At 43.3% G+C, this 26,669-nt stretch overlaps 1 protein-coding gene across 4 annotated transcripts in view; it reads right to left on the bottom strand.

The window, feature by feature from the left end:
* GRIN2D (glutamate ionotropic receptor NMDA type subunit 2D) overlaps positions 1–26,669 on the bottom strand; it is a 58,155-nt gene that overhangs the window by 23,422 nt on the left and 8,064 nt on the right. For all 4 annotated transcript variants that reach the window (XM_078377050.1, XM_020798856.3, XM_072976759.2 and 1 more), the window contains 8 exons: positions 8,402–8,823; positions 6,860–7,452; positions 5,801–5,915; positions 4,265–4,461; positions 3,809–3,962; positions 3,040–3,193; positions 1,526–1,651; positions 1,124–1,353 (listed from right to left, as the gene is read on the bottom strand). In XM_078377050.1, coding sequence (XP_078233176.1) covers positions 1,124–1,353; positions 1,526–1,651; positions 3,040–3,193; positions 3,809–3,962; positions 4,265–4,461; positions 5,801–5,915; positions 6,860–7,452; positions 8,402–8,800 — 1,968 coding nt within the window. In that variant the 5' untranslated portion in view covers positions 8,801–8,823. The remainder of the gene's footprint in view (positions 1–1,123; positions 1,354–1,525; positions 1,652–3,039; positions 3,194–3,808; positions 3,963–4,264; positions 4,462–5,800; positions 5,916–6,859; positions 7,453–8,401; positions 8,824–26,669) is intronic.

Genomic DNA, 26,669 nt, shown 5'->3' with positions numbered 1-26,669 from the left:
CTGATTTTGAGAAAGCAGGCAAGAGGGTATAGTATATAAAGATTACACAGTATCTAGGGTAATGGTTCTCAACCTTTAGTCTTCCAGATGTTTTGGATTTCACTTCCCAGGAGACCCAGCCGACATATCTAGTGGTAGGGAATTTGGGGAGTGCAGGTCCCTAACAATGTTTGCCTTAATGTTGGCTTCTCAGGCTGTGGAGCTGCAGTTTGAAAAAGGAACTTTCTCCATCTCTGATTACAACCGTGTGTGTGCGTCATGAAACACACACGTTTCATGACTCTCCTCCCTTACAGTGGGGTCTTGACTTGAGAACTTAATCCGTATTGGAAGGCGGTTCTCAAGTCAAAAAGTTCTCAGGTCAAATCTGCATTTCCCATAGGAATGCATTGAGAACCATTTGATCCGTATCTGCTCTTTTCCGTCCATAGAAACTAATGGGAAGCTGCTATTCCGCCTTCGACCACTAGAGGGGGATATTTTGTTTCTTTTTTTCTTAGGTCAAGAAAGGTTCAGGGAAGGCAGGGAAAATACAGTCCAGGCAGTACAGTACCAGGCAGTCTGAAGACTGTCTCCCAATCCACTCTCTAAACGCTGGGAGGAGTGAGGAAGCAGACAGGCACCCTTTTCACTGGCCAACAGTTAACTGAAAGTTCAAATTTTGCACTTTCCCTGCCTCCCATGTGGGTTTTTTCAGTTCTTAACTCAAATCTAAGTATGTAAGTCAAGTCAATATTTTCCTATGAGAGTGGTTCTTAAGTCAAAATGTTCTTAACTCAAGCCGTTCTTAAGTCAAGACCCCACTGTACTTTACATTATTTCCCTCCAATAATCAGAGTCTATATCTTCACCTCCTACTCTTAAAAATGAATGTAAATAGTAATATGTTTTATGTAGCCTGAGGGATAAGTTTACTCATTTCTTCATGGTGGAAAAGAAAAAGCAAGCTTCAAAGAAATAAATGGAAGAAGAAAATGAGAGGTGAGAAGATGGAATAAATGGGAAAGAGAGTGGGTGGTGGGTGTGTTTTTGCATGTGAGGTGGATGCAGGTGGTCAAATGAAGAAGAAAGGTTAGCAGATTATGTCCACTTTTATTTTTCCCAATGAATCCCCCCCCTTCACCTTCTGGTCACTGAGCCCAGACACTGTGTCTACGTATTCCTCCTGGATCATAAAGGCGGCCAAGTTGGCTGTGTAGCTGGCAAGGAAGATGACGGCGAAGAAGGCCCAGATCAGCACCATGATCTTGCTGGTGGTTCCCCTGGGGTTCTCCACAGGCACAGAGTTGTTGAACACCAAAGCCCAGAGTAGCCAGATTGACTTTCCAATGGTGAACTTGGAACCTCCAGTGCCTAGCAAGCAGGAAGGAGGGTGGGGGAGTGGGATACAAAGCAAAAGCTGAATTCCCCTGTGGAGTCTTGCATGCAGCAGGCTATCTTAGCTGCTTGTTATCCTTTCTTAATTCTCTGGAGGTTTCTCAGTTTTCCTACTTGTTCCCCCTTCCTCACATTGTAGTGCACTCACGTTTACTGGCGCTGAGGTTGCGATTGTAGCCAACTGGGCTGAAATATTCAAAGATGAAGACGGTCACTGCGACAACAGTCAGGCACATGACAAACATCATTACCCAGACAGCAGGGCTGTAGGGTTCTGTGGGGAGAGAAATATGGACCATGTTATTAAGGTACCCAAGAATCAGCTGCAATCTAGGGGGAAAGGGTTGGGTGGGGAGGAAATCTCCACCTTTGGTGGTGGAAGACTCCTTAAACTAAGAGTGACACTAGTTTTTATGTCTTCTTAAATGTATAACTTAAGGCTGCATCTACATTATACAGTGGTGCCTCGCATTGCGACGTTAATTTGTTCCGCAAAAATCGCTGTTGAACGAAAACGTCGCTATGCAATATTAAAAAGCCCATAGAAACGTATTAAAACCTGATTAATGTGTTCCTAGGGGCTTAAAACTCACCGTTCAGCAAAGATCCTCCATAGCGCGGCTATTTTCGGTGCCTTTTAAGCGAGGAATCCATCCCAGAAAACAGCGGGCGGCCATTTTGTTTACCCGGCGGCCATTTTGAAACCGCCGATCAGCTGTGCGAAAATGGTCGCTTTGCGATGATCGGTTCCCGAAGCAGGGAACCGATCTTCGCAAAGCAAAATTCCCCCATAGGGAACATCGCAAAGCAATCGCTTTTGCAATTGCAAAAAGTTCGTCGCAAAGTGATTTCGTCGCTAAACGGAGCGCTCGCTAAGCGAGGCACCACTGTAATCCTAAAGAGATTTTGAACTGGTTCTAAACTGTCTCAGCTTTCCTATCCTCAGCCAGCATTTCCATAGTGATTTTAAGTGCTCATGTGAAGCATCCAGATATCTGAGCTTGCATTTGTCCACAATACCAGCAACAGGTTACCTTCTTAGGGCATTATTTGCTAACCCCCCTCTACAATATCAATTGTTACAATTTTCTTTGTCGATTTCATAGTTTTATTTAATTTTACATAGTCCAAAAAAACAAATCTGCACACCACTCAAATAAATAAGACCCTGATGTTGGGGAAGTATGAAAGCAAGAGGAGAAGGGGACGACGAGATGGCTGGACAGTGTCATCGAAGCTACCAACATGAATTTGACCAAACTCTGGGAGGCAGTGGAAGACAGGAGGGCCTGGTGTGGTCTGGTCCATGGAGTCACGAAGAGTTGGACACAACTTAACAACTAAACAACAACATCTTTCCTATTTTCCTCCAATCGCTCCACTGGGTTACAAATATTATACACAGATTAAGCAATAAATATTCCACAAGCAACCTCAGTAATGACAAAGATTCTTAGGAGATCATTTCACCCAACATTGGGCAAATGCCTATGTTAGGATTAACAGGATAAGAGAATGGGGAAGATTAGGGCTACTCAGTTCTATCCCATTATATGCCTTGTGTTGGAATCAACATTATCTGGAGGGCCACCTTGCCGACCCTGTGCCAACACTCCCACCTGCTGCTTTTTACTTTGCCACATCCTATGGGTGTGAATTCACCTAGAAAGGCAGATGGTGAAACAGTTCCATTGCTACGGGACACCATGACGCTGATGCCTGTCTCGACAAAGGGCACCGAGAAATCTATTACTTCAGCTCTCTCTGCATTGATAGTCAGGGATCCAATCGCCATGTCGGCTCGTTTGTAAAAAACCTGATGGAAAAGGAAAAGAGATGGAGCATTGAATGCCATGGTTCCTGGGTCTTCTAGGAAAGGCTGGACAGTGTCTCCTGATTCTGAGGTGGAGCTTATAAAAGTGCCTTTTCTGATACTACTCCAAGTACTGTATTCACTAGGCACCATGACTTTTAGTTGTGACTGCTGGGGGACTCTGGGAATTTAATCCAATTTTTCATTTCCAACCTTTACTGGTCAGTGAACATTGTAACCACACCTGAGACTAAGACAGGGCAGAAGATTCTATTGCCTAGGCTACCTGTCGTCGTCTCTTGCGTTCTGTTTATTTTAGAAGAAATGGGATCTACGGATGATCAAGAGCCATAAGGCCTTGGCGTAACCCTCTCATAATCCACCAAGTAGATTAATGATCTCTCCTAATGCATTATTCAAATAGTCTTTTTCTTCAAATATAACATCCAGGCAGCCTGTGGTACAACATGGGGGTACTCCTAAGAGCTATTTGACTGACTGTTTTTTTTTTACTCTTATGTGAAACCAAGACATTTGAGTTTGTTAGAAGGGGAGTAGGATACAGGGAGTTTCTGCAGGAACCTAGACTCTAATTTCCTTGAAAGGGAAAGAGCTTACCTCTCCAATCATGCCATTCCACATGCCATTGACTTTCTTGCCATGTTTGCCATTGGTGACCAGATAGAGATCATAGGTGAAACCCAGAGTTTTAGCGAGCCGCTTCAGAATGTCAATGCAAAACCCTTTGCAGCATCTCTTTTCCAAATGATTGCTGTGAACAGCGCAAGGAAGGGGAAAAGCAACTCAGCGATTGGCTTGGGAGCACTGTGAAAGGTAAACAAGAGCCAGCGTGGTCTTGTGGTTAGAGTGGCAGATGATGATCAGGGGAGGCCCAGGTTCAAGCCCCCAGTCACCCAGGATGTTTACTGGTCAGTTGTATTGTGATGATAAAATGGAGGGAAAGAGAACTATGTCTACCACTTTAAGCACTTTGGAGGAAAAGTGGGGTGTAAACAGAATAAATTAAGAAATGAAGAAGCTTGTGGGAAAGCTTGAACAATGTCATGGGAATACCTGTTGGTGCTGTTGACTGGGTGACGGCAGGGCACCGAGTCACGGATGCAGGTCTTTGTGGCAGGATCAATGTCGTCCACAATGACAAAGGGCCTTTCCTCCAGGGTCGCCACCATGAGGTGCTTATTGCCATCCACAGGTTGCAGGAATTTCCTGTACCGGGACATGCTCAGGATGCTACGCTCCCACCTTCCCACCTGCCTCCCGGGGCATAGAGAAGAGGTTAGATATACACCAAATCTTTCTTCTGAATCCTCCATCCCACTAGCATTGATTTCAAATTCACAACACATTCAGTAAATGTGACCCGACCAGATAGGTGGGATATAAATAAATAAATAAATAAATAAATAAATAAATAAATAAATAAATAAATAAATAAATAAATAAATAAATAAATAAATAAATAAATAAATGTCTCTTTCCCACACAAGAACACACATTGATTCTGAAAATCACTACCTAACGTAAACTCCTCTCCGGAGTGACATCAAACTTTGGATTCTCCCGTCAAATTTTCACTTGAAAATCACACCTAACCTTTTATGCATGCCTTTTCCTCTGGGGACATCCGTGACCAACATAAATGCAGAATATTCAGTAGCCAAGGGTGGGTGCTTTAAGAGGCTTCCATGGATGGATCTTGTTCACAGTCCATAGCTGAATAAGACATGGAGCTACTACCCATCAGATTGGTTGGCTCATCATAGCAGGGTTGGTCCTTTCTGTAGAGTTGGGTTTGACTGGTTTGCCGGAGTCATTTGGCGATTTCCTTTTCTACTCATCTGAGTCTTTTCTTCTCCATAGGCTTTATTGTTCTATGCTACCATCTACATTGTCATCATTTGTTTGTGGAATGCTGCCATGCACCTTATAGTAAGGTGATTCAACCTTGGTGCTCTTTCAGCTTCAAGTGTTTAAGGCTAGAGATGGGGGTATTCGTATATGAATACTGTACAAATATTTCTGCACAGGTGGAAATAACAAGGGTCCGGCCTCATGGTGCTGGACTGTCCACTCATGATTTCGCCACTCCCGCCAGCTCAGCAGAGGCTTCATATCGTGCTGTTGTCCGCAATCAGTTACCCACTCCTGGCAAGAGGCAAGATGACAAACCTCTCTGCCAGGTCGCAGAGTGGCTAATTCATTGCAGAGAATGGCGCGATAGGAAGCCTCCATGGAGCCGGTGGCAGTGGTGAAATTGTGAGTGGACAGTCCGGCCCCATGGGGCCAAACCCTCATTATTTCCACTTGTGTGGGGATATTCATAGTCATATATGAATTTGAATACCACCATCTCTATTTATGGCTATTGAATATTTTCATAAACTTGCTCTAACCCTTCAAAATTCACAAGCGTCTCACTATTACGCCTAGGCTGAGAATGGACCTTCCCTATGCTATCCTTTCCTGTGCTTCAAACAAGAGATATTGTCCCCAAGCCACTGTCTATTCAAATTCGCCTGTCGCCGCCTTGGTTCAGCAACCTTCCTCCCCACCCCACCAACTTTTCTGCCAAACCTCCCTCAAACTCACCACCTCCCAGGTTCGGTCTTTACTCAGGGAGATCACAGCTAAGGATGGGTTGATGAGATACCCCTCTTCATTAAAGGAGAAGTCCTTGTCGCCCCAGGTAACATTCATGAAGTACCTGCAAAAACACATGATATAAGCTTTTCAGTGTCAAACCTGATGAATCTGCTGCTATCTTAGCTTCATTCTTCCTACCTATGTCATTTCATTCTGTGTGACATTTTAGAGACAGCCATCCTGACACATGGATCAGGCCCCTGAAGAAAACTGAGCAATCAATCAAAAGCCTTTCAGACCCATATGGAGACTAAAACATGGTGTTCAGTGGGGTTAGGTGATATGGGTAGAGTAGTAGGTAAGTATGGAATGGAGATGGAACCAAAAAAATTAAGAAAGAATAAAACAAAGATGATGGGCACATAGTGGGAGGGAGGAGTGTTGAAAGTGGTGTATTGAGAACAGCTGAATGAGAGTGGTAGATATAAAGCAATTAATGAATGGAGACAAGGAAACAAGGAGAAAGCCAAGAAAGATGAACATAAGTGAAGAGGAATTAATGTAGAGATCATTTGACGGACATATGAAGGCTATATCCAGATGAGCTGTTGTGTTAGTCTGTGCTGAATAAAAACAACAAAGAGTCCTTGTGGCACTTAAATGGCTAATCATTCATTATGCAATGAGCTTTTGTAGACTGGAGCTGAAATCATCTGATGCAACTGAAGTCTGTGACAGTTTATGCCATAATAAAGTCTTCAAGGTACCATAAGACTCTTTGTCAGGGCTAGAGAACATATCACTACGCAGATGTCATTGGGCTGCATGATCCTGAGTGTAGCAACCCAGCAATATTGGAAGGGCCAAACATTTCCTATCCCATTTTAGATGGAAGGAAGACTGCTTGGGAAAGGGGTACATAAATTAAGAAAAACTGCAAATATCAGAGAGTAGGGCTGTAGACAGACTACTGTCCTTTCCTCCTGCACAAGAGTGTTCTCCTTTTGATTGCAACGCCCAGCCAGCTAAAATCCCCACCCCCACCCAACCACTTTCCCTGCTGACCGATGGAGATTCTCGTTGAAGTGGGTGAGATTGGGTGCCCGGCAGTCATTGTTGAATTTTGGTAAGGAGCCGTAGACTTGGAAGAGGGCCTCAGCCCCCTTAGCAATGATGGCCACACCATTCTGTACTCTGTGATAGAGATCATCTTTCCATCCTGCTGACAGCACCATGAAGAGACCTTCAGGCAGCTCATCCGGCATGTATTCAGTTCTACCAAAGTTGGCACCTGCCATGAACCAGATGTACCCTGGGCCTGTAAGCTTGACTTCACGAGCTGCACGGAAGATGCTTTCCGCTTCTTCACGGGAGCAGTAGAGAAGGCAGATGCGAGCATTGATTTCCCGGAGCTGGCGTTTGAGGCGGGCCCCGTCTGGGTCATCTGTGAGGTTAAGGGTCACAGTGCTGCGGTGCTCCCAGCCAATGAAACTGCTGTCAGTCAACACTTCAATATAATCTACAAAATCTTCATAGCCAGGGAACAGCGTGGTAATTACAGCAAATGCCGTCCAGTCGTACTGTTCCAGGACCTCAAACATCACCTGCAACTGTTGTTGCGTTGAGGAACCCAGCTGCAGAAAAGTTGATCCTTTCTCCTGGATTTAAGAAGAGAGGAGGGTATAAAAATAGACCCTATTTTCCACCCTTTTCTGTCCAGCTGATTTTAGGGATGAAGGTGCTTTCAGATTAATTTTAGTAGAGGAGTAAATGTTGGTTTTCAGTTCTGGTGAAACTGAAAATCAGTTCTGGCCTGCTCCTCACCCCAGGCTTTCTACCCTATATTTCACAGCAAGGATTCCAGGGACATCTAGTGTGATGTAGTGGATAGAGTGAGGGATTAGGACTCAGGAGACCTGAGTTTGAATCCACCCTCTGCCATAGAAACTCACTGGGAAGATGGAACTGGGAAAACTACTCCTTAAATACTTCACTTATCTTGAAAGCCCTGTTAGGGCTGCTATGAATCAGTTCCAACTTGACAGCACCTAATGACAACAAATGATTCCAGAAGTAGCCATGTGCAAGAAATCAGTGGCTCAGATCCAGTAGTAAGTCACAACTAAAGCAGGCCCATTGAATAAGTGATAGGTTGGTCATAGGCACCTATGCAAGTTCCATTGATTGATCAATAGCTTTAACTTACTATTGAATTTTAGCCACTATGTCACACCAGTTTCCTAATATATCTATTATTCATCTGTCAAGGAAAAAGGGACCACAGCAGTTCCTGCTGTTAAGCATGTATGCTATATCTAGTGTTTAATCACAATGTATCCACAAAGTGTATATATTTTGTGCATTAAAATGTTACAATTTTGAACTAAAATATCCTAAATTATCCACCTAGGGGGGTGAATTCTGCAGTCCTCTTTGTGCATTAAAGAAAGATTTCCTTGAATGAACAGCTTTCCACCAAGTATTCAGTTGCAGAATTTGGCTAGGTATATCATCTGAAAAAGTGGTTTTCAGTACAGAATACAGATTGTTTTCAATGCAAAGCTTAATGGCTTTAGGATGGATACAGAAGATAGAAGACTAATATACCTTAGGTGTAAGAACAATAGCTGATCCTCCATTGATGCCAATGATGGGAACTGAGGTTTGTGCGGAGATGAAGTCTAGGATCTGGGCCACAGCCTCTGTTCGTGTATCGTCTTCAAAAACGACCCCATGGATATGTAAGGAAGAGAGGACATCACAGAGTCGCACAATAAGACTGCGAGGATTGGTGTCATTCAGAACCACAGGAATGGGGTTAATTTCCATGGAGAAGTTGCGGAAGTCCTCAGGTGTGAACCGGGCACTCTCTGGTGTGTATGTGGAGCCACTGAAAATGATGGGGATGTTGATGGTTCGCCGCCGTAGGTCCAGAAAGGGGCTGGCACAGGCCAGAGCCATAACAAAGAGCATCCTAGCAGCGGGGTTGCCCAGGGGCAGGCTCATCTCGCAGGGCCTCTACGTTCCCCCTGCAAGGGTTTTGGTGGGGAGAGGATGGAAAAAATGGCAGGGGGAAGGAAGAGATTGAAGGAAGAAAGAAGTCCATCAGTGGGTTTTTGGAGTGCCAGTGGTTAGATTTCTGCCTGGCAACAAGGTTTGCTGACAGGCTGATTTGCTGGGGTTGAAGCGGGTAGGAAGAATTGTGCTGAGCCAGGTCTTTCTCCCCAAATGGTCTGAGAATAAACACAGCTATTGCTTCCCCTTCATGCCTATAGACTGTTTCTTATAACCTGCTCCTTACCCCATGCTCTGTACCTTAGCTTGGGATTGAGGAAGTATGAAAATTTGTGACTGTTGGTTTCTGAAAGAAGCCATTCTTCCTCTCATGGTTCCCAGCACTCATATCTCAAGACCAGCCTCGTCCAGTCTGATGCCTCTGAGAGGTGTTGGCATACAACTCTCACCAGTGCCAGCCAGGGCTTGATCTGGTGGCCTAGGCCACCAGTTGTCAGCCCCCGTACTTCCTTGCATCTGCAGTGCTGCACAGAACAGTGGCAAGGTCCTCGTGCTTTGCTTTTTTTTATGAAACAGCAGTGAAAGCATTTTAGGAGCTATAGCTCTTGGGAGTTGATAGGGCGGGGAATAACAGGAGGCACATCTTTGTGGTGCTGTATTGTGGGGCTCAACAAATATTATTGTGTGCAACAAATATTGTGTGCATAAGCCACAACCCTGTAATGAATTGAGTAAAATGGATAGAGAAGAAGACCAGTTAACCAGCAGTCAGACACCATGAAAGCTGTCCTGAACCGAAAGGCCAAAGCCCTCAAGCAAAAGCCACAGACTCAGCCTCTGACTCAACCTTGCACTCCTCCTCCACATATCAACACTTGCTACATCTCTCTGCCACCTCATACCTCAACTGAAAGATATGGCCCAACCATGCCTTTCAATAAATAATATCAGTCTCTTCACAGACATACTTCCAAGCGTCCCTTTCCCTGTTCTTCATGCTTGCACCTCCAATACAGCCTCTGAAATACAACAAAAACATACCAGAATCTGTCCCCCTTCCCGCCCTCAGTTACATCTACAAAGTTTAGGAAATGCTGTGCTTGAGCTCAGACTTTCTGAGGACGATCAGCCTAACCTGGGAGCAGAGTTTTTGGGGCTCTAGCAAGCAGGCACACCCCGAGCTTGGCAAAGTCACAGAACTCTTTGTCATTCATGAATTTTAGGGAGAGGGACGCATATGAAGCCAATTTATCCCAGAAGCCCCTTGTCTTTAATATTTTAAAATCTATTAATCAGCTAATGTTCCCCGCCCTCTTAATTCCATAAAGCAGGGAAGATGTTCTACTTAGGGATAACTCAGTATGAGCTGGCCAAAAAAAGAGGCTGTTCCCAGCAGCAAGCTTTTAACTGAGAATGTAGATGAACAAACAAGGGCATGTTCAGCAGGAAGCAAAATCTGTTAGATTGCAAAAAATCTCACATGGCTCAAACACCAGTCCCTGTAGAGAAGGGATTTAAGGACATGTGGCTCCTCCAGATGTGGTTAGACAACCGGCCCCAGAAATAATAGACTGAATATGTTTGCTCCACCTCATCCAACATTGCAGCTTTCACTGATTCCCTTTATTTCTCTTTTGCTAATTGGGATCGCTTGATAAGAGTTTGGATTGACTACCTACTGTTTCATAAAAGCCCAGTAAAGCTGCTATTGTCATTGTTAATGTCATTATAAATAGTGTAGATAGCTGTTCAGAGAATCATTTAAAAGGTAGAATATACACCCCGTCTTTCAAAAGATTCTCAGGATCAGCTCTTCTGTTACACCCCTCCCAGGAAAGTTCCATAAGGCAGAGGGAGGGAGTGGGTCTGTACACAGTATCTTATGCTTACTGGGCCCCTATACCATCAAGAGGATATTCTATCCCAATGAAGTAGTCCAACCAAGGTTTGCCTATGATTGCTTATTCCTCTTACTTTTCCATTTATTTCACACTGGGCATCCAATGCCATTCTTTTGAGCAACAGCAACACACAACCATACATTTGTTTGCCAGCTAGCAATCTACAGTATATCTTATGTGAATTCCCACAATGAATTGCTCCTCATAAATCAGCATTACAGTATGCAGTAAGAGAGTTTTGAATTATCTGAAGGAACCAAAACCAAGTTTTGAGTTAAACAAAGAATGGGGAAGGGCTCTTTCCTTACTCTTAGGTAGGCTTCTCATTTGACCGTCGCATGATGGCATTGCAAGTGAAGTCCAGAATATATTAGACAATGATGGTGATAACGAACAGTTCCTGACTACATGGTCAATTAGAATAATGTAGTTCAGTTCCTATAATGAAATGGAATCCCTCATTTTAAACCTTTAATAATGTAGTTCCATTTTGAATGTTCATGGTATCTAAAAAAATGAGTGTTTCAAGAGTAAGAGCTCCAATCAATTTTTTTAACTCTATTGGCTTACTGCTTATCTGCAGAAGGCTTTTTCTTTTACACTTAGGACACAGAATATTCTAACATGCAGTTGCCGACTTGCAGCTAAAAGTGCTATTGGTTAGTTAAGAGTTGCAATGCCACTTGGCTCTACAATAACCGCATGTACAAAGGAACTTCTATCCAGCAGGCCCCTCTAGGGAATATTCTAGTGGGGTGTTCATCAACTAAATGTTCCGTATGTACAGGACAGTTATGGATGCCACACATAAAGGAAATGATGCAGAAGAATAAGCTAGTGGGGAAAGATACATGGTAGAAATATACACTGTAAGTAAAATCTGATATGCTCAAGTGGCCTATACTGTCCTCTGAAGTGGACAGTGAAATATTTTGACCCTGGACACACTTCTAGTCACTCTGTGCATAAATTTAGCAAATGTTATTTTCCCAAATCCACATGTGCCAAAATAAAAATGAATGGGGGGAAGGGGGTTGAGAGGTGGGGAGATGTATGCCTGAGGATTTTCTCCTGCAGTCCTCCCAAGTGGGTTTATTTCCAGATTCAGATCCCAGTTGTGGGGGGAAAAACAATTTAAAGGTAGCCAGAGGGATAGAGATAAGAGAGAAATTCATTCAGCTTGCATTTTTATATGAACCAAACTAATTGACATTTCCTGCACTAATATGTGAACGGGAACACAATTATTCTTCAGTTTTCACACTTCAAATGTTGCAATGCATTGGACAAGAAACACATAAAAACAATGTGTACATCCAGGGAAATTGTGTACAATAATGTGTGCACTGGGGGAAAGTATGGACATGAGTGCATCCAGTAGGGAAAATGCCTTGCAAAAATGCATACAAATGCTTATCTGTACATCCATCCATATGCATCATGCAGATGCTTTAAAATGTTTGCAAACTCACAGAGAAATGGTACAGAATTACTTGGACTGGAACAAAAGAATGACGGGCTTGAAAATGACTTCAGTTTGGGGAGAAATGGGGGTGTTCTAGAAATTGAGAGACCAGTCTTGTATCTCATTATTGCAGGTTGGAGTATTGGCAGAAGGAGTTCGTGAATACCTTCCCACCTGTTCCCACTTCTGTCCTACAAACACCCCACCTCACCACCACATGACAAGACTAGCTCTGCCACATATCCCTCTGCCCTTGGTGATCTAAATATCTGCCTCCTGGGGCTATTTTTTTAAAAACTTATACACTATATACTTATGGAATCAAACACTCCAGTCCATACACACTATTGTTGGACTCTTCTCATCCTTGTCACAGGACAAAACATCACAAAGTAAGAGGCTTATTCTGCCTGTGCTAATTTTAATGAGAGGTCTCACTGCTCCTTAGACCACTTTCTTTGTTCTTTCAGCTTTGAAGCTATTCACACCTATTTTAAGATGTCAGCAACCTTTAAGGCATCAGCTAATTCTGGCAAGCTGTTACACTGTGCAGAGTGCATCTTATTCCACCAGTAACTCTCCTTTAACAGAAGTACACAGAATAACTCCCCCCCACCTCCCCACCAGGAATGACTCAAGTTTTCATTTCCCCTTTGTTATCATTTAAATAGCATGTTGTAACTTGTATCATTTAAGACCATTTTAACTCGCTTTAATACAATCCTCCAAAGTCAATCATTAGCAGAGCTGTTTCATAGACAGGAAGAACCAATCTCAAGAGCCCTGTCTATCTGTTTGTTTATTAAAAATATTTCTAGCCTGCTTTTTAGTATGCAAAAACCCTCTGAAAGAGGCTCGCATGATAAAAACAATGCAGGATGCCTTCTCCCCCCCCATCTCTATGATAAAGATAAGACTCATGCAGGAAAAAGTGTGTATGCCATCACATGTCAACTGAAGCACCAGTATTTACTCATAGTGAAACAAACTTATGTGGTATTCCACATATAATGAAGTGCACATTTCTTTAAACTGAAGATTCATGCTATTATTTTAATGAGGTGCCAAGGTGTGCCCACTATGTGATGGACTAGGACTCAAGAGGCCTGGGTTTGAATCTCCACTCAGCCATGGAAACTCACTGGAGGAGTGGAGCTAGTAAAGCCACTCCTTAAATATCTCACTTACCCTGAAAGCCCTGTTAGGGTCATTATAAGTCAGTTCTGGCTTAACAGCACATAACAAACAAAACAAGATTTGGGGAAGCTAAATCCTTCTTTTTCTTGCCTTTCAAACGTCTTAGGGATTTCATGAGCTCACAGACTAGAATAAATGAGAAACACAGTATAGATGATGTGTGTTCAAATGGTTACAACGGTAAAAATCTGTGTTGGGCTAGAGGGAAGGCAACGACGGGGAACAACCAGTATGTTTTCCAAATACACAAAAATAATTAGAATGACTTATTTGATAGAAATGTAATACATGGTTTTATTTTCTTTGCCATAGCATAGCATAGGCATCCTTCAGTCTCGAGAGACTATGGTAACATGCTCTGAATCGAGGAGTGTCCTCTCATATGCATTCTTAAAAAGAGTGGCCACTTCAGCCAATAAGAGGCCATAAAAATCTGTTGTAGAGCTCTATTTTGTACAATTAAAGTGTATTTGGAGTCAAGTTCCTGATATCCTGCCTGCAGATTCTACATTAAAATCATACCTTAGTTCACAAAAAGCTATGGACAAAGGCAAAGGATTGGCCTTCCAGATGCTGATGGACTTCGACTCCCAAGATTCCTCACCATTGATTATGCCAACTACAGCTGCTGGCAGTTGCAGCCCCAGCAATATCTGGAGAGACCTGATGTACCCACTCCTGGTTTATATCATCAACAAAGTGTCAAGATGAAATCTGATTGTTCATTCCAGTTAAAGCAGACCAATTGAATCAATGGATATCATATATGAGTTGGTTTAACAAGCCCCTTTCTTTGGTTGGTTGAAAAGCACCATCTGATTTCCTCAGCAGAGGTTTCCATGTTTCTCTGCCTCACTTTATTGCACTGTGAATAAAAGAGATGACAGATATTGCAAAACCCTTTGCACATACTAAGTGCTATGGGGATTATAATTTATAATAATATGACCACCACCTGCCACATTCAGGAAAATCCCGTGCCAAGTATGTTAATTCTTTGCCGCTCTAATATGCAAATTAGCTATGGCCCTCTGGCTCATGATATTATTTCAATGCATCCCACAATGTTGAACAAGTTCTCCACTCTTGGCCTGTTGCCACCTGGCAATTCCACTGGTTGCCATAGGGAGAAAAACCAACAGGCTAAAGCCCCATAGAGGACCACACTGCCAGTTGTTATTCCCCCACAGTATACTGGGCAAAACTACAGCAGATTCTTGCCAAATCCAGATATTTGAATTTCAGAAGGTTAACTAGAGAGGCTTCGTCTGGGGTTTATATGAATGCAGAAGATCTCAGTCTACTTCCATGTCTCTGCTTGGAACGTGCTAGATTTGTTGTTGTTTAGTTGTTAAGTCATGTCTGACTCTTCGTGACCCCATGGACCAGAGCACGCCAGGCCCTCCTGTCTTCTCTTCTCATAAGATGGCCAAAGTATTGGAGCCTCAGCTTCAGGATCTGTCCTTCCTGTGAGCACTCAGGGTTTCTTTCCTTCAGAATTGATACGTTTGTTCTCCTTGCAGTCCAGGGGACTCTCAAGAGTCTCCTCCAGCACAATAATTCAAAAGCATCAATTCTTCACCGGTCAGCCTTCTTTATGGTCCAACTCTCACTTCCATACATCGCTACTGGAAAAACCATAGCTTTGACTATGCGGACCTTTGTCAGCAAGGTGATGTCTCTGCTTTTTAAGATGCTGTCTAGGTTTATCATCGCTTTCCTCCCAAGAAGCAGCTGTCTTTTAATTTTGTGACCGCTGTCACCATCTGCATTGATCATGGAGCCCAAGAAAGTAAAATCCATCAGTGCCTCCTTATCTTCCTCTTCTACTTGCCAGGAGGTGATGGGATCAGTGGCCATGATCTTACTTTTTTTGATGTTGAGCTTCAGACCATTTTTTGTGCTCTCCTCTTTCACCCTCACTAAGAGGTTCTTTAACTCCTCCTCACTTTCAGCCATCAGAGTGGTATCATCTGCATATCTGAGGTTGTTGATATTTCTTCCGGCAGTCTTAATTCCGGTTTGGGATTCATCCAGTCCTGCCTTTCGCATGATGTATTCTGCATATAAGTTAAATAAGCAGGGAGACAATATACAGCCTTGTCGTACTCCTTTCCCAATTTTGAACTAATCCGTTGTTCCATATCCAGTTCTAACTGTTGCTTCCTGTCCCAATATAGATTTCTCAGGAGGTAGATAAGGTGGTCAGGCACTCCCATTTCTTTAAGAACTTGCCATAGTTTGTTGTGGTCCACGCACCGTGGAAACAGCACAAGGGGAAATCCAGTTAAATAGACCCCAAATTTGGATAAAACCTGGTCACCCAGATACTATGACAACCAAGAACCAGGAGGGACATTTTCTTTCTTTCTTTTCTCCTAAATTCTTAGTTGTGCCAACCTCATGAAAGCACACAGCTCACCCTTAGATTTATCAGACCAAGAGAACCACAGTAACTCTGAGAACTTAGGCAGTGCCCTGAAGTCTCAAAACCTTATGTAGAGATGCTAAGCTTTCTCAAACAAGATCCAGAATGTAGGAATTAACAAATCGTTCACTTTCCAAGTCTACAAGTATCTTATTCTTTTTCCAGTTTAAATTTGGTTTGTTCAAACTCAGAAAATCTTTCCTTACATTCATATGAAAATATGTAGGTATTTTTGTGAATTTCTCCTAATGCATGGATTTTTATTTAATACATTTTGTAAGTGGCTTTTTTATAGTGCATTTTAAATATTATATTCATAAACGTGCTTTTGAGGGGGGTTACATTTTCCCTATATGTACATATTTCTGTGCATCATTTTATTTTGAGAACACTGTAAATTTTTGAGAAGTGTGAATTTTGAACAGTAACTTTCAATTCTATGTTTGTTCAAAAGTAGGTAATTAGGTAAATATGGTTGAGAAGCAAACTGAACAAATTTCTTCCTTGCCCCCACCAGTACACAGTCCATAGTTCTAGATTTAAGCATGGCTTTTCTATCTTTGTCATTTAAAGCACTTTAGATTTTGTAGTACAGAACCTTTTCTGTACAAACCTTTTCTGTACTCCTCACCTCCTTTTTGTGGTGGCTGTGACGTTGCGGAATGGGTTGTCTGTGTATATACGCCAGGCTCCCTCTCTCCTGACCTTCAGGAAACATGTAAAATCCAAGCGTTTTAAGGAGGCCTTCAGAAACATCCTCCTCATATGATTTTGTCACTGTCCCATGTGATGGTACTGTATTTTAATTTCATTTCCCGTTGCCTTTGAGGGTTTTTTCCCTTTTGTTTTTATGACTTGGGTGATGGGTGGGTTGGTGGATTTGTGTTGTGTTACTAGGTGGGTAAGTGGGCGGTGTGTGTGTGTGTGTGTGTGTAGTAGTAGTAGTAGTAGTAGCTTGCCACTAGATAGGTAGGGGATAAATGTAATAAATAAATAAATAGTGCAAAATTGGATTTAAATTATGCCTGAGCTTCTAGAAATGTGGAGCCGCTGTCTGTCTCCACCATGAGACTGAGCATTCCTCAGCTTTCCTGATCAGCACAGTCCATTTTGTTTCAAGCATAACAAGAATGAATTGATCGTGTTGAAATCTCTCTGTAGATCTCTTTAATCTGCTTTGAGTCCTGATTCACCATTAGCTCTCTCCCTTGTACCGATGGGCCATGTCAGACATCAAGTATGCAGTGGTTATGGTATTCCCAAAATCTGGCTTTGGTTGTTAAGCCTGTTCTGAATATTGTCTTGTGGAGAATACTTTCAAACTACTTTTAAAGCTGTCTTTTTAAATAATTCTTTTAATTCTTTTATTTATCTATGATACAAAGCTTTGGGGGCCTTGGTGGGGAGAAAATAAATGGTCAAAAATGTTTAATTGAATATTTTTAAATGACAACAGAAGTGTTGCTGTCCAGATACTGTCGGGCTGTGACTCTCGTCAGCCTCATCCTGTACAGCCTATGCTAAGGAAGGTGATGAATTGCAGTCCAAACATCTGGAGGCTGCATATTGCCTGCTTCTGGTCTACATCTCCATTTACAGATTCTTCCATGTTCCTCGCTACTTGTTACTACTTCTTCCATGGACTTCATCAGATCTGATGCTGAGCTTGCCTGCTTCCTGCAAATGAAGTTTGCAAATAAGTTGGTTTCCAACTGACTTGCATCCATCCTGATTGAGAAGGTTATACAAAAATACAGATTACAGTACTTGACTGAGGTCACCCAGGGAGTCTAACCTTCCTTGCCAAAGTACAGAGCTCTGACTTGGGTAAGCATGGTGTCCCTCCACTGTTCTCCGCATTTGCAATCTTGGCAATATTGATCTTGGCAAAAGCATGATGATCAGTTTGCTCCCTAGGGCAAGGTGGTTGGAGAGGGCACCAAACAGCTGCTGCACTGGGCAGAAATGCAGAGATTATTCCTGGCAGGTGTTTGTTTTCAAGTTAAGATTATACACACCCCTAGCACAGACCTTGTTCATTACGCCACTGTGCTCCAGGTTTTGCTCTACCTGTGAAGCTGTCATTCCAGTAGAGGAACCAGTTGGCAGCAATGCAGCATGCATTGGAAAGGACAGAGTATGGGCAGTGGGTACCAAATGCCGTGACACAGTGGAGGAAATTAGAGAGAAGCACATCCTCCAGATGGATGTAGACACAGCCAGAGACAGACACAGAGCCAGCCTCACATACTGGCGAGGGTTAGACAAATACATGAATACACACAGAGAGAGAAGTGCCATGGGAATGTAAAGACTGCAGATATGCACACTCATCCCATCTCCAACAGTGTCCAGTAATCACAGCTTAGAAAAGTTACCTTATGGATGACAATTCCCACATGCCCCTGCCACCAACAACCTTTGGCTGTGTTGGTTGGGGATCCTGAGACTTGTGCTGCATACAAATAACTTGTCTTGAGCTCTTCCAGATTTGTTAAAATCTTATCCACCCCAAAAGTGGGTGGATAAGATTTTAACAAATACCTTATATGAAATAATAATATTTGGAAAGCCAAATTCTCACCCTAAGGGGATACTGGAAATACATACAGTACACACCAAAAGTTGCATACACAGAAATACACTGCAGACTGCACCTGTAGCCAATAAAATACTGGACCCAGAGGGCATGAGTTTGCCTCAGCATCAGCAACAGATTCAGTGAGCAAGTAATTTCTGTTCTTAGTTTTCCCATCTATAGTACGGATCTAACTAACAAGCAGGCTTATAGTGTCTGCTTGCCTGGTTGCTTGTAGTGAATAAAAATTGTGTCCCGGCAAACATGTATACACAGCTGTGCTTCGGGCTGCAGGGACAGAGTGACACGTCACTTCCCAATTGCAAATCATTACTGGTTTGATAAGGTTAGTGAGGAAACAGTAGTAACCACACTGTTTAACTCAACAGCATTAACAGTATACTAGGAAGGTGGCACATTAGATTCCCTCTTCCTCCTAAGGTCGGAGTTCCTGAACTCTGAAATTGGAGGGGCGAGGGGCAGAAAGAGCTTTGCACAGATTCTGTGTAAGTGCAGAGTAGCTCAGTGCTAGTAATCTATCTCAGATTATATATGGGCAGGGGTCAAAAATTGCAGTAGTGATGTGCAGCTTGCAACAGAAGCTGAGGCTGGCTGGGGTGGGAGAAAGGGGTAGGAGGCAGTAAGAGAAATATGGATGGAGTCTGAGTAAAGTACGGAGAATGAGCAAAATCAGGCTGCATAATAATTTTCAGTGCTGCTTACAAGGGTTGTAGGGGGAACGGTAAAGACCATCATGAATTCTGCAGATCAAACATGCTACCCATGTCAATTAAGTTCTGAATAGAAGAGTACCAACCCAAGCAATGCCAGGACACCATATGCAGCTACATAACATCCATGGAATAACACATAAGGCATTGGCATTGCAATATTAATATTGTTCCTCATTAAATTTATATCTTGTCTCAGCATAACGGCTTTAGGCCACTTGCAGTCACAAAAATCACATCTTACAAAGTCATAAAACTCCCGATAAAACAGAAAATAATTACCATAAAAGCCAAAATAGAAACCAGAGCCTTAAAACAAATCAGGATGAAAGAGGTCAGATAAAGCTGATTCACGGTTTGAAAATGCTCATCTAAATAAGAACACTTTACGCCTACGTATACGTAATATCTGTGGGAACCTTTTTAACATTTGATGCTTGCTAACACATCAACACTATCTAAATGACAAACTTCATAATGGCCACACATGGTAAAATGTATAAATGCCCTGTATTTTCACAGCACATGCTACTTTTAAAAAAAAGAGTAAATGTGCAACAACTCACTAATGCTGCTCTGCAGGATCATACTTCTTCATATTGTCCAAAACCAGGGAAATGAACAATATTCTATAAATTTCTTGTTTTCATGAACTCATGCTATCTTATTTTGAAGACCCACAAAATTTCTAAAATCTAGAGAATGAGTAAGACAAGGAGTGCTTCCCCCCCCCATCACATTCACAATCTAGGCAGAATACAAAATCTCCAGGAACAGAAACTGGTATTGGAGCAAGTGAGAAAAGCTATTCAAAGGCAAATTATTGAATCTGTTCCCATGCTCAGCTGGAAGCAATAAAATAGGATGAACCTGCAAACAGGAAGCGTTTAATTAAAGGCAAAAGAGTCCTCAAAAACCTCAGTTGAGCTTCGCCTATCACATTACAAATTATACAAAGACAATTAACTACTGCAATTAAGTATTATTACACACAAGCACTACATATCACTACAAACCAGATTTTGTACAGGAAGTGGAAAGAAAACACAGAAAACATAAAGAATTGTCTAGGTGCTCCTTTAAAAGTGTGTAAACCGGTATGGCAATTCCAGACAAAAGAGCTGACAATGTGGAAGCCAAGGTTGACATCTTCAATACAAGAGCAGAATCCTAACACCCCGCTGGTGTAGCACTCCATGCCATCTCCAGCATGCAGTTGTACATGCTACAGAATGACCAGAGGAAGAAAAATTGCATGTACAACAGACAATTGCCCCTGTAGTTAAAAAGAAGAGGAGGATTTTGCACAATGGTGGCAAGCTTGGCACATATTCTTCAGAGTACAAATGCACTCACCCTTGGTATATTTCCATGAACAAATATTTTAATTTGTAAATCTGTTTGAGCATCAAAATGTATCACCCACAAAAGGTTTGTGCATATTACACACCAACATGCTTATGGAACATTTCACCAGGAAAAGCTGGCGCAAGTTTGCAGGGAAATATTGAAAAGGTCATGCAAAAAAGCAAGTATGCAGTAAGTTGGGATGTGAGTTGGCTTCTTCCTTCACAGTTATGTGAGGAGGCATGCTTCTGTTAGCCTCCTGCAGACTTTTCTAGCCCCTCAAGTGACCCTGCGCTGGGGTGCAGTGGCAGGTTTATAATAATAATCTTGGAACTGCAGAGCAGTAAGGGACCCTATGGATCACAGAGTCCGGCCCCACGTCAAGGAGGCACAGTGGGAAAATGAACTCCCAGCCTTTCACTCCACAGCTAGATGTCTCAGTCACTGAGCTATCCAGCAGTTTCCATTAGTAAACAGAAGTTCTTGAGCCAGACACTAGTTTATAAAAACGCAGTGCAGACAGAAACTCAAGTACTGAATAATAGGCAAATACACAGTCTCTCCCTCCATCTTTTGACAATCCACAATTGATGGAGACTTCCCCCACGCCATCCCAAACAAAAGATGGCACAGTGTTTACGACCTTATCCTGGGTCTACAAGTGTGATCCTGGTTGGAAGAGAGGAGGTTAAGTTGCCTCCCCTGTGCCTCTCTGCTGAGGAGACAGTAATTTCCGCAATCACAGAAGTGTTTCTATTCCTGGGAGTGCAATCAGAAGCCGGCGCTCTGCCCGGCTCATCAGGGCCTTGTGCAAGCAAAGACCCCCCCTTCCCCTTTCTGATCCTGTCACCCTACCACCACCAGGAACAGACCCAAGAAGGAGGAACAGGAATGTGTGAGAGTGGGTAAAATATATAAAAGTCTAGGGAACAGAGAACAGATTCCCTTGTCATTCTGTCGTGGACTTCTGATCTGGTGCCCTAGGAAAGTTGTTTGTTTTCCCACAGCCCTATCTTCACTTTCTGTGAAATGGGAATAATAATGGTGTGCTTCATCCCAGGGTAGTTCGTGAGCAAAGTGTAGATTACAAAGCCTTTGGCAATTCCAGAAGATGCTGTTGATGTAGATGCTGTTGCAGTAGATGGACAGCACAGGCTGTAGGAGAAGAAGGAAGTGCCTTCTATAACATGCATAACTCTTCTCCTAAACCTACATACTTAAAATAGGGGATGTGAACATGAGTATAGTGGATACATAGCTCTGGACTAGGTCTCAGGAGGCCTGAGTTCAAATCCCCACTGATCTGTGTGTGTCCCTGGGCTACTTAGCCTATGTCACTTCAGTGTCCTTTTGAGGATAAAAATCAGGAAATGGGGGGAACCATGTACATTATCCTGTGGATGAAATGCAGGGTAAAATGTAATTAACCAATAAGTTCTCACGGAGAAATCACATTCATGAGGAATTAACATGCCATCAGCATGACAGGATTTTAAAAAACATGCAAAGCAGCCCTTAGAATATGCAAAGTCTTAGCCTTCAAATCAAAAGAATGGAATAGCACACATAAATGGCTACTTTTACACACAGATACACATACACACATACGGGGGGGGGCACCTGTGACTGTTTTTTTTGCCTAGATCCAACAAAAAACCTTCCTAATTCTTAGCCCCCTAAGACTTTCACTTCCCTTGTCTCACTTCTTTCTCCTTCCTTCCTTTCTCAGTGAGCTTTTCTTTCTTCTTTTTTCCCCTTCCTCCTTCTCCTTTTCTCTCTTTGGTTCTTGCTGGAGTTATTGATTTTCTTTCCTTTTCTTTCTCTCCCCTCGGGGCCCCAAGTCGTGCTGTGTTTTTGTCCTTTTTCTCGCTTTTTATTTCCTGTGCGCCTCTCAGTCAGAGGAACACAGAAATGAACATGGCCACCGTGTGTTTGACATTGCTGGATGGATGCCACACATCAGGGCAGATGGCCTCAGAGCCCCCCAGCAAGGCGCACAATGCCTGCCTGGGGCTGAGGGAGGTACTGCCTCTGGTGTGAATGGCAGCTGTTTGGGCCAGGATCCATCTCTCCCTGCTGCCAGGGTTGCAGCTGCTGCTGGTGTGAGAACAGCTGTTAATATTTGACTGGACAGTTGCCTCCAGGCTGTGGTTTCTGTATATATATGGGGATCTTCTAAGCTGGTTTCAAAGGTGGGAGCTGAGGTCACAGGGATCCTATGCATGGGGCTCAGGAATAGCTGGGGTACATCAGAACTATTTGTGTGGTGAAGGTGGCATACCTCTGCCCAGATATTGGGTTATATCAGTGGCCATGCTAACAGGAGCTGTCATTAAAACAAACCCTAAAAAACATCCCTTGATGCTTGGATCTTTACGTTGGGTTCAGAGCTGCCCCAAATAGGATGAAGCGTTCTTCATCTCACGGGCAACTGTCATATAGAGCAGAGCCAGCAAAAGTAACTTTTTTGGACTCCGAGTCCCATAGAAATCGTAGGAGTTGTAATCAAAAGAAATAACCTTTCGAAACTCCAATTCAGAGGTACATTGTCTCTGGATTTGGTGGCTCCACTGGCTTCCCATGAGTAAGAGGCATTGGCAAACCTGTCATCCATGAACATTATTGGTTTAATCGCCACTTAAAGCCATCTAAGCTTGTTGCTAACGGATCTTGTTGGAAGGAGCGCAAGCTAATTGTGCAGTCTGAGAAGGACCCCATCTTTTGTCTCTCACAAACATGCTATCCATCATTTTCATTGACGCCTCCTGCCATGCACAAGAAAAACTTCTGCATTTACTTTCTCCACACTATGCATAATTGTATGAAACTCTATGTCTCTTGCTCACCTTTTTTCTCTCAGCTAAACAGCTCCCAAAGTTTTTTGTTCAGAATCAGGAGGCATCCTGATTTGGGAGAGGGATGGGATAGTAAGGCTGTCTGGATTCATCAGATGCTGCTTCCCTGAGCAGACACGCTGCACTGTTGAGCGACACACGCCTCGGAGAGGTTTAATCAAAGTCGGCAGGTTTCATTTCCACCTGCCAGCTGCCTGCAGGAGCAAAATCCCCCTGGATCACAGCGGGTTTGGGGGAAGGAACAAAAAAGAAGGGGGAGCCAAGAAAGGAAAGGAATTATTTGTGCGTGTGTGTGTGTGTGTCTGTGTCAGGGGGCAATTATTAGCCAAGAGGAACCAATCATCAGATTCCAAGGCCCAGAGGTTTGATGAGAGGGTCCAGGGCTTCGTGTCTCAATTTAATGCCTCCCACAAACCCTTAATCCCATCAAGTGACGTTCACAGCCTCTTCTCTGCCTGTAATTAATTTGGAAACGACACACACACATACTTGAGACTTTTATGCATCTCTGTCTCTTGATGCCTTATAGTCTCAGTTCATTCTTCCTCTCCCTCCCACCTTTCATTTTTGGCTTCTATGGCTTTATCCTACCCCTCTGTTTTTATCCAGACCTGCACATCTCACCTGTCACCACAAGCTGAGGCAGGGCTTCACCTTAGCCTCTCTATGCAGGCTTGGTCCTGGACTCTGTACGATAGCGAGAAAGCATGTGCAGGGTGCATATCATTTAATCAACTGCAGCCTGTCTGAAAGCAGGCTGTAGTGGCTCAGGATCCGACTTCCAGAAAAAGTGCCTTGCATCTTACCTTGTCTGAGGTGGTTACATAGTGCTGAGAGAGGGAAAACATTCTGTACATGCCCATGATTATCTTTGGTTGAAAAGAGGTAATATAGCTGGATTGGTGGTGAAATCAGGCTTAACATGAAGCCTTCTCTGCTTGTACTTTCCTCCAGCTCTGCCACCTTCAACAACCCTGACCAGAATGTACAGACCTTTCCTTCCTACACCAGGGGAAGAAGGTGGATCCCTGCCCAAGCAGCTGCTTCCAGAGTCTCTTTTATCACTGTCCCCTCCATTGGCAAGGCCTTTTCCCCAGCTGTTTTGGTGTGCGCACAGATTTTCGAGAAAGCTGCCAAGCATTCGGGCTTCACACTGGATCGCCTCTGCTTCCTGGAATCCGGACAAGAGGCCACTTTCGCTAGAACAGCTGTGCCTGGCAATTCTTAAAAGCCACCACCCCCATCCCCGCCGCCCCAACCCCCTGTGCCTGGTGCTCTCTGCTCTCCGCTGGAGCAGAGGGGACCTTTTTATAAGCGCCCATTAGTGGCTTGTTCTAGTAACTGGAGCATCTGGAGGAAAAGGGAGGGGGCTGGTGGGTTGGCAATTGTTCCAGAATCCTCTGGTTTTTGTAGAGAGAGGAACAGGTGGGGGCCGATGGCAGCGGAGAGATAAATGAGAAACACAGAGAAAGAGAACACAGAGATAACATGTAGAAAAAGAGAGCAGCTGACAGTGAGAAGCAGTGTAGACACTGCCAGAAAAGGTCTGTAGGTTTGAAAAAGGACATTAGTAAGCAGCACCATATTTCTGTGTAAAGAAGGGATGGCAGAGCATGTTGAAAGTATCCGCTATCTCATTGGCAGCATTTTTTCCTGAATGAGTCTGTTTCTCGCCTCAGAAGTATGCCTGTCCAAAAGATATTTGCGTAGTTATGGTATGCTGTGGGACAGCAAAGAGCTCTCTACTGCTTAAAACTAGGTTCAGGAAGATCTCCATATACAGCTTTCCCAAAATGCAACCAAAAAGGGGTTTTAGTTTGGGGTTGGACAAACTGTACTAATGATCGGAATCAACGTTCTCATAGGGTGGGGTGCACATGCAAGAGTAACAGTTGCCACCAGACATCAGATCCCACTGGATTATCTGTTACAGGGGAGGATGGATCTAGGCATCAGACTCGAAGCACTTTAATTGTAATGTGTTGTGAAAGAGTGGAATAGGACTTTTGATGGCATGTATGGAAAACTGGGCCAATAAAATAAAATAAAAATTTAAAAATCAACATATTTTTTTGAAGCATCATACTGCTCACAGTCCATTGGGGACAGCTTTGTGTTACATGCTGTATAATGGTGTTAGCTAGGAAACTGAAAATGTCAGAATGAGAGAGAGAGAAAGACAATGCGAGAGCGTTTGATACCAAGTTGGCCTCTGGTCCAAACAGGGCAAACTTGTCAGCTTTGGCTTGCAGCACTTATCCAGGGTTTTAGGCAGCAAGATCTTTCCGAACCATAGCCGGAGATGCCAGGGATGAAACCTAGGACCTCCTGCATGCAAACATGTGTTCTGTGCCTTAACTATGGTCCTTCCTAGGGCTGTTGAACTGGCAAACAGATGTAAGAATGAACCACGAAGAAAACAGGCCTGGAGAACATGAAAGCAGGCTGGTGGGTACAGTTGAATTGTGCACTGTGACAGTTAGCATTTCATTTCAGCATATAATTTCAAAGGGACTATGATGTCTTCTATGAAAATGTGTTTGTGACACTGCTTTACCATGAAGTAACTGGGCATGCATATGTATGGTCGCAGGGTTCTGTGCAAGCAACCAGAATGAAGGGGTGAGGAAAAGGCTCTTGCTACAGTTTTTACTGACTGCTGATTAACTGGCATACTTCTGGAGGCCCTGCATGTTCTTGGATTACAGCTCCTAGAAATACGGGTCAGCATATCTACGTACTGGTGAAGGCTTCTGGGAGTTTTAGTTCAATACCATCTGGGGATACAAGGTTAGGAACCAGTGTCATAAAGGATGGGTACAAGAATTTAAGCTAGTACATATATCTTTTCAAAACTTCAGCATCCAGCTACAAAGATGGTATGGGTACGAGCAAAAAAGATGCACAATTATGGGTAGGCATAATGGTGTTAATGTAGAATAACAACATCAACAATGACAACTCAGCCTTGCAAGAATGTAAACAGAAAACCTGGGAGTGGGAAGAGGCAACCTGGAAGTGTCCCTACCAGAGCTTATAGGTGTTACTTGTTCAGAGTACAACCTCCAGAATCTCCTAGCCATGCTGATGGGGGGGGGGGTGTCTAAGAGTGGTGGACCAAAAGTAATCTTCCCACACTTCGGTCCCTACAGTCCACATCTGCATGGGAGAACATGTACAATGATGTCATGCTCTATGACTTGTAGCATTTAAAATTTCTTAGTGACTGCCCAGTGAGCTATGTGAATATAGACCTGACAATGCTCACAACAGCATTTATTATTTCTGGTCTATGGTTAACCTAGAGAAATGAGCATGATAAACTCTGGTTACTGTGCCTTTTCTTCCAGACATGGTG

The sequence above is a fragment of the Pogona vitticeps genome, chromosome 6, assembly GCF_051106095.1.
Source record: "Pogona vitticeps strain Pit_001003342236 chromosome 6, PviZW2.1, whole genome shotgun sequence".
In the NCBI taxonomy this organism is placed as follows: domain Eukaryota; kingdom Metazoa; phylum Chordata; class Lepidosauria; order Squamata; family Agamidae; genus Pogona; species Pogona vitticeps.
The sequence above is the reverse complement of the archived record's forward strand: the minus strand, read 5'-3'. Positions and strand labels throughout refer to the sequence as shown.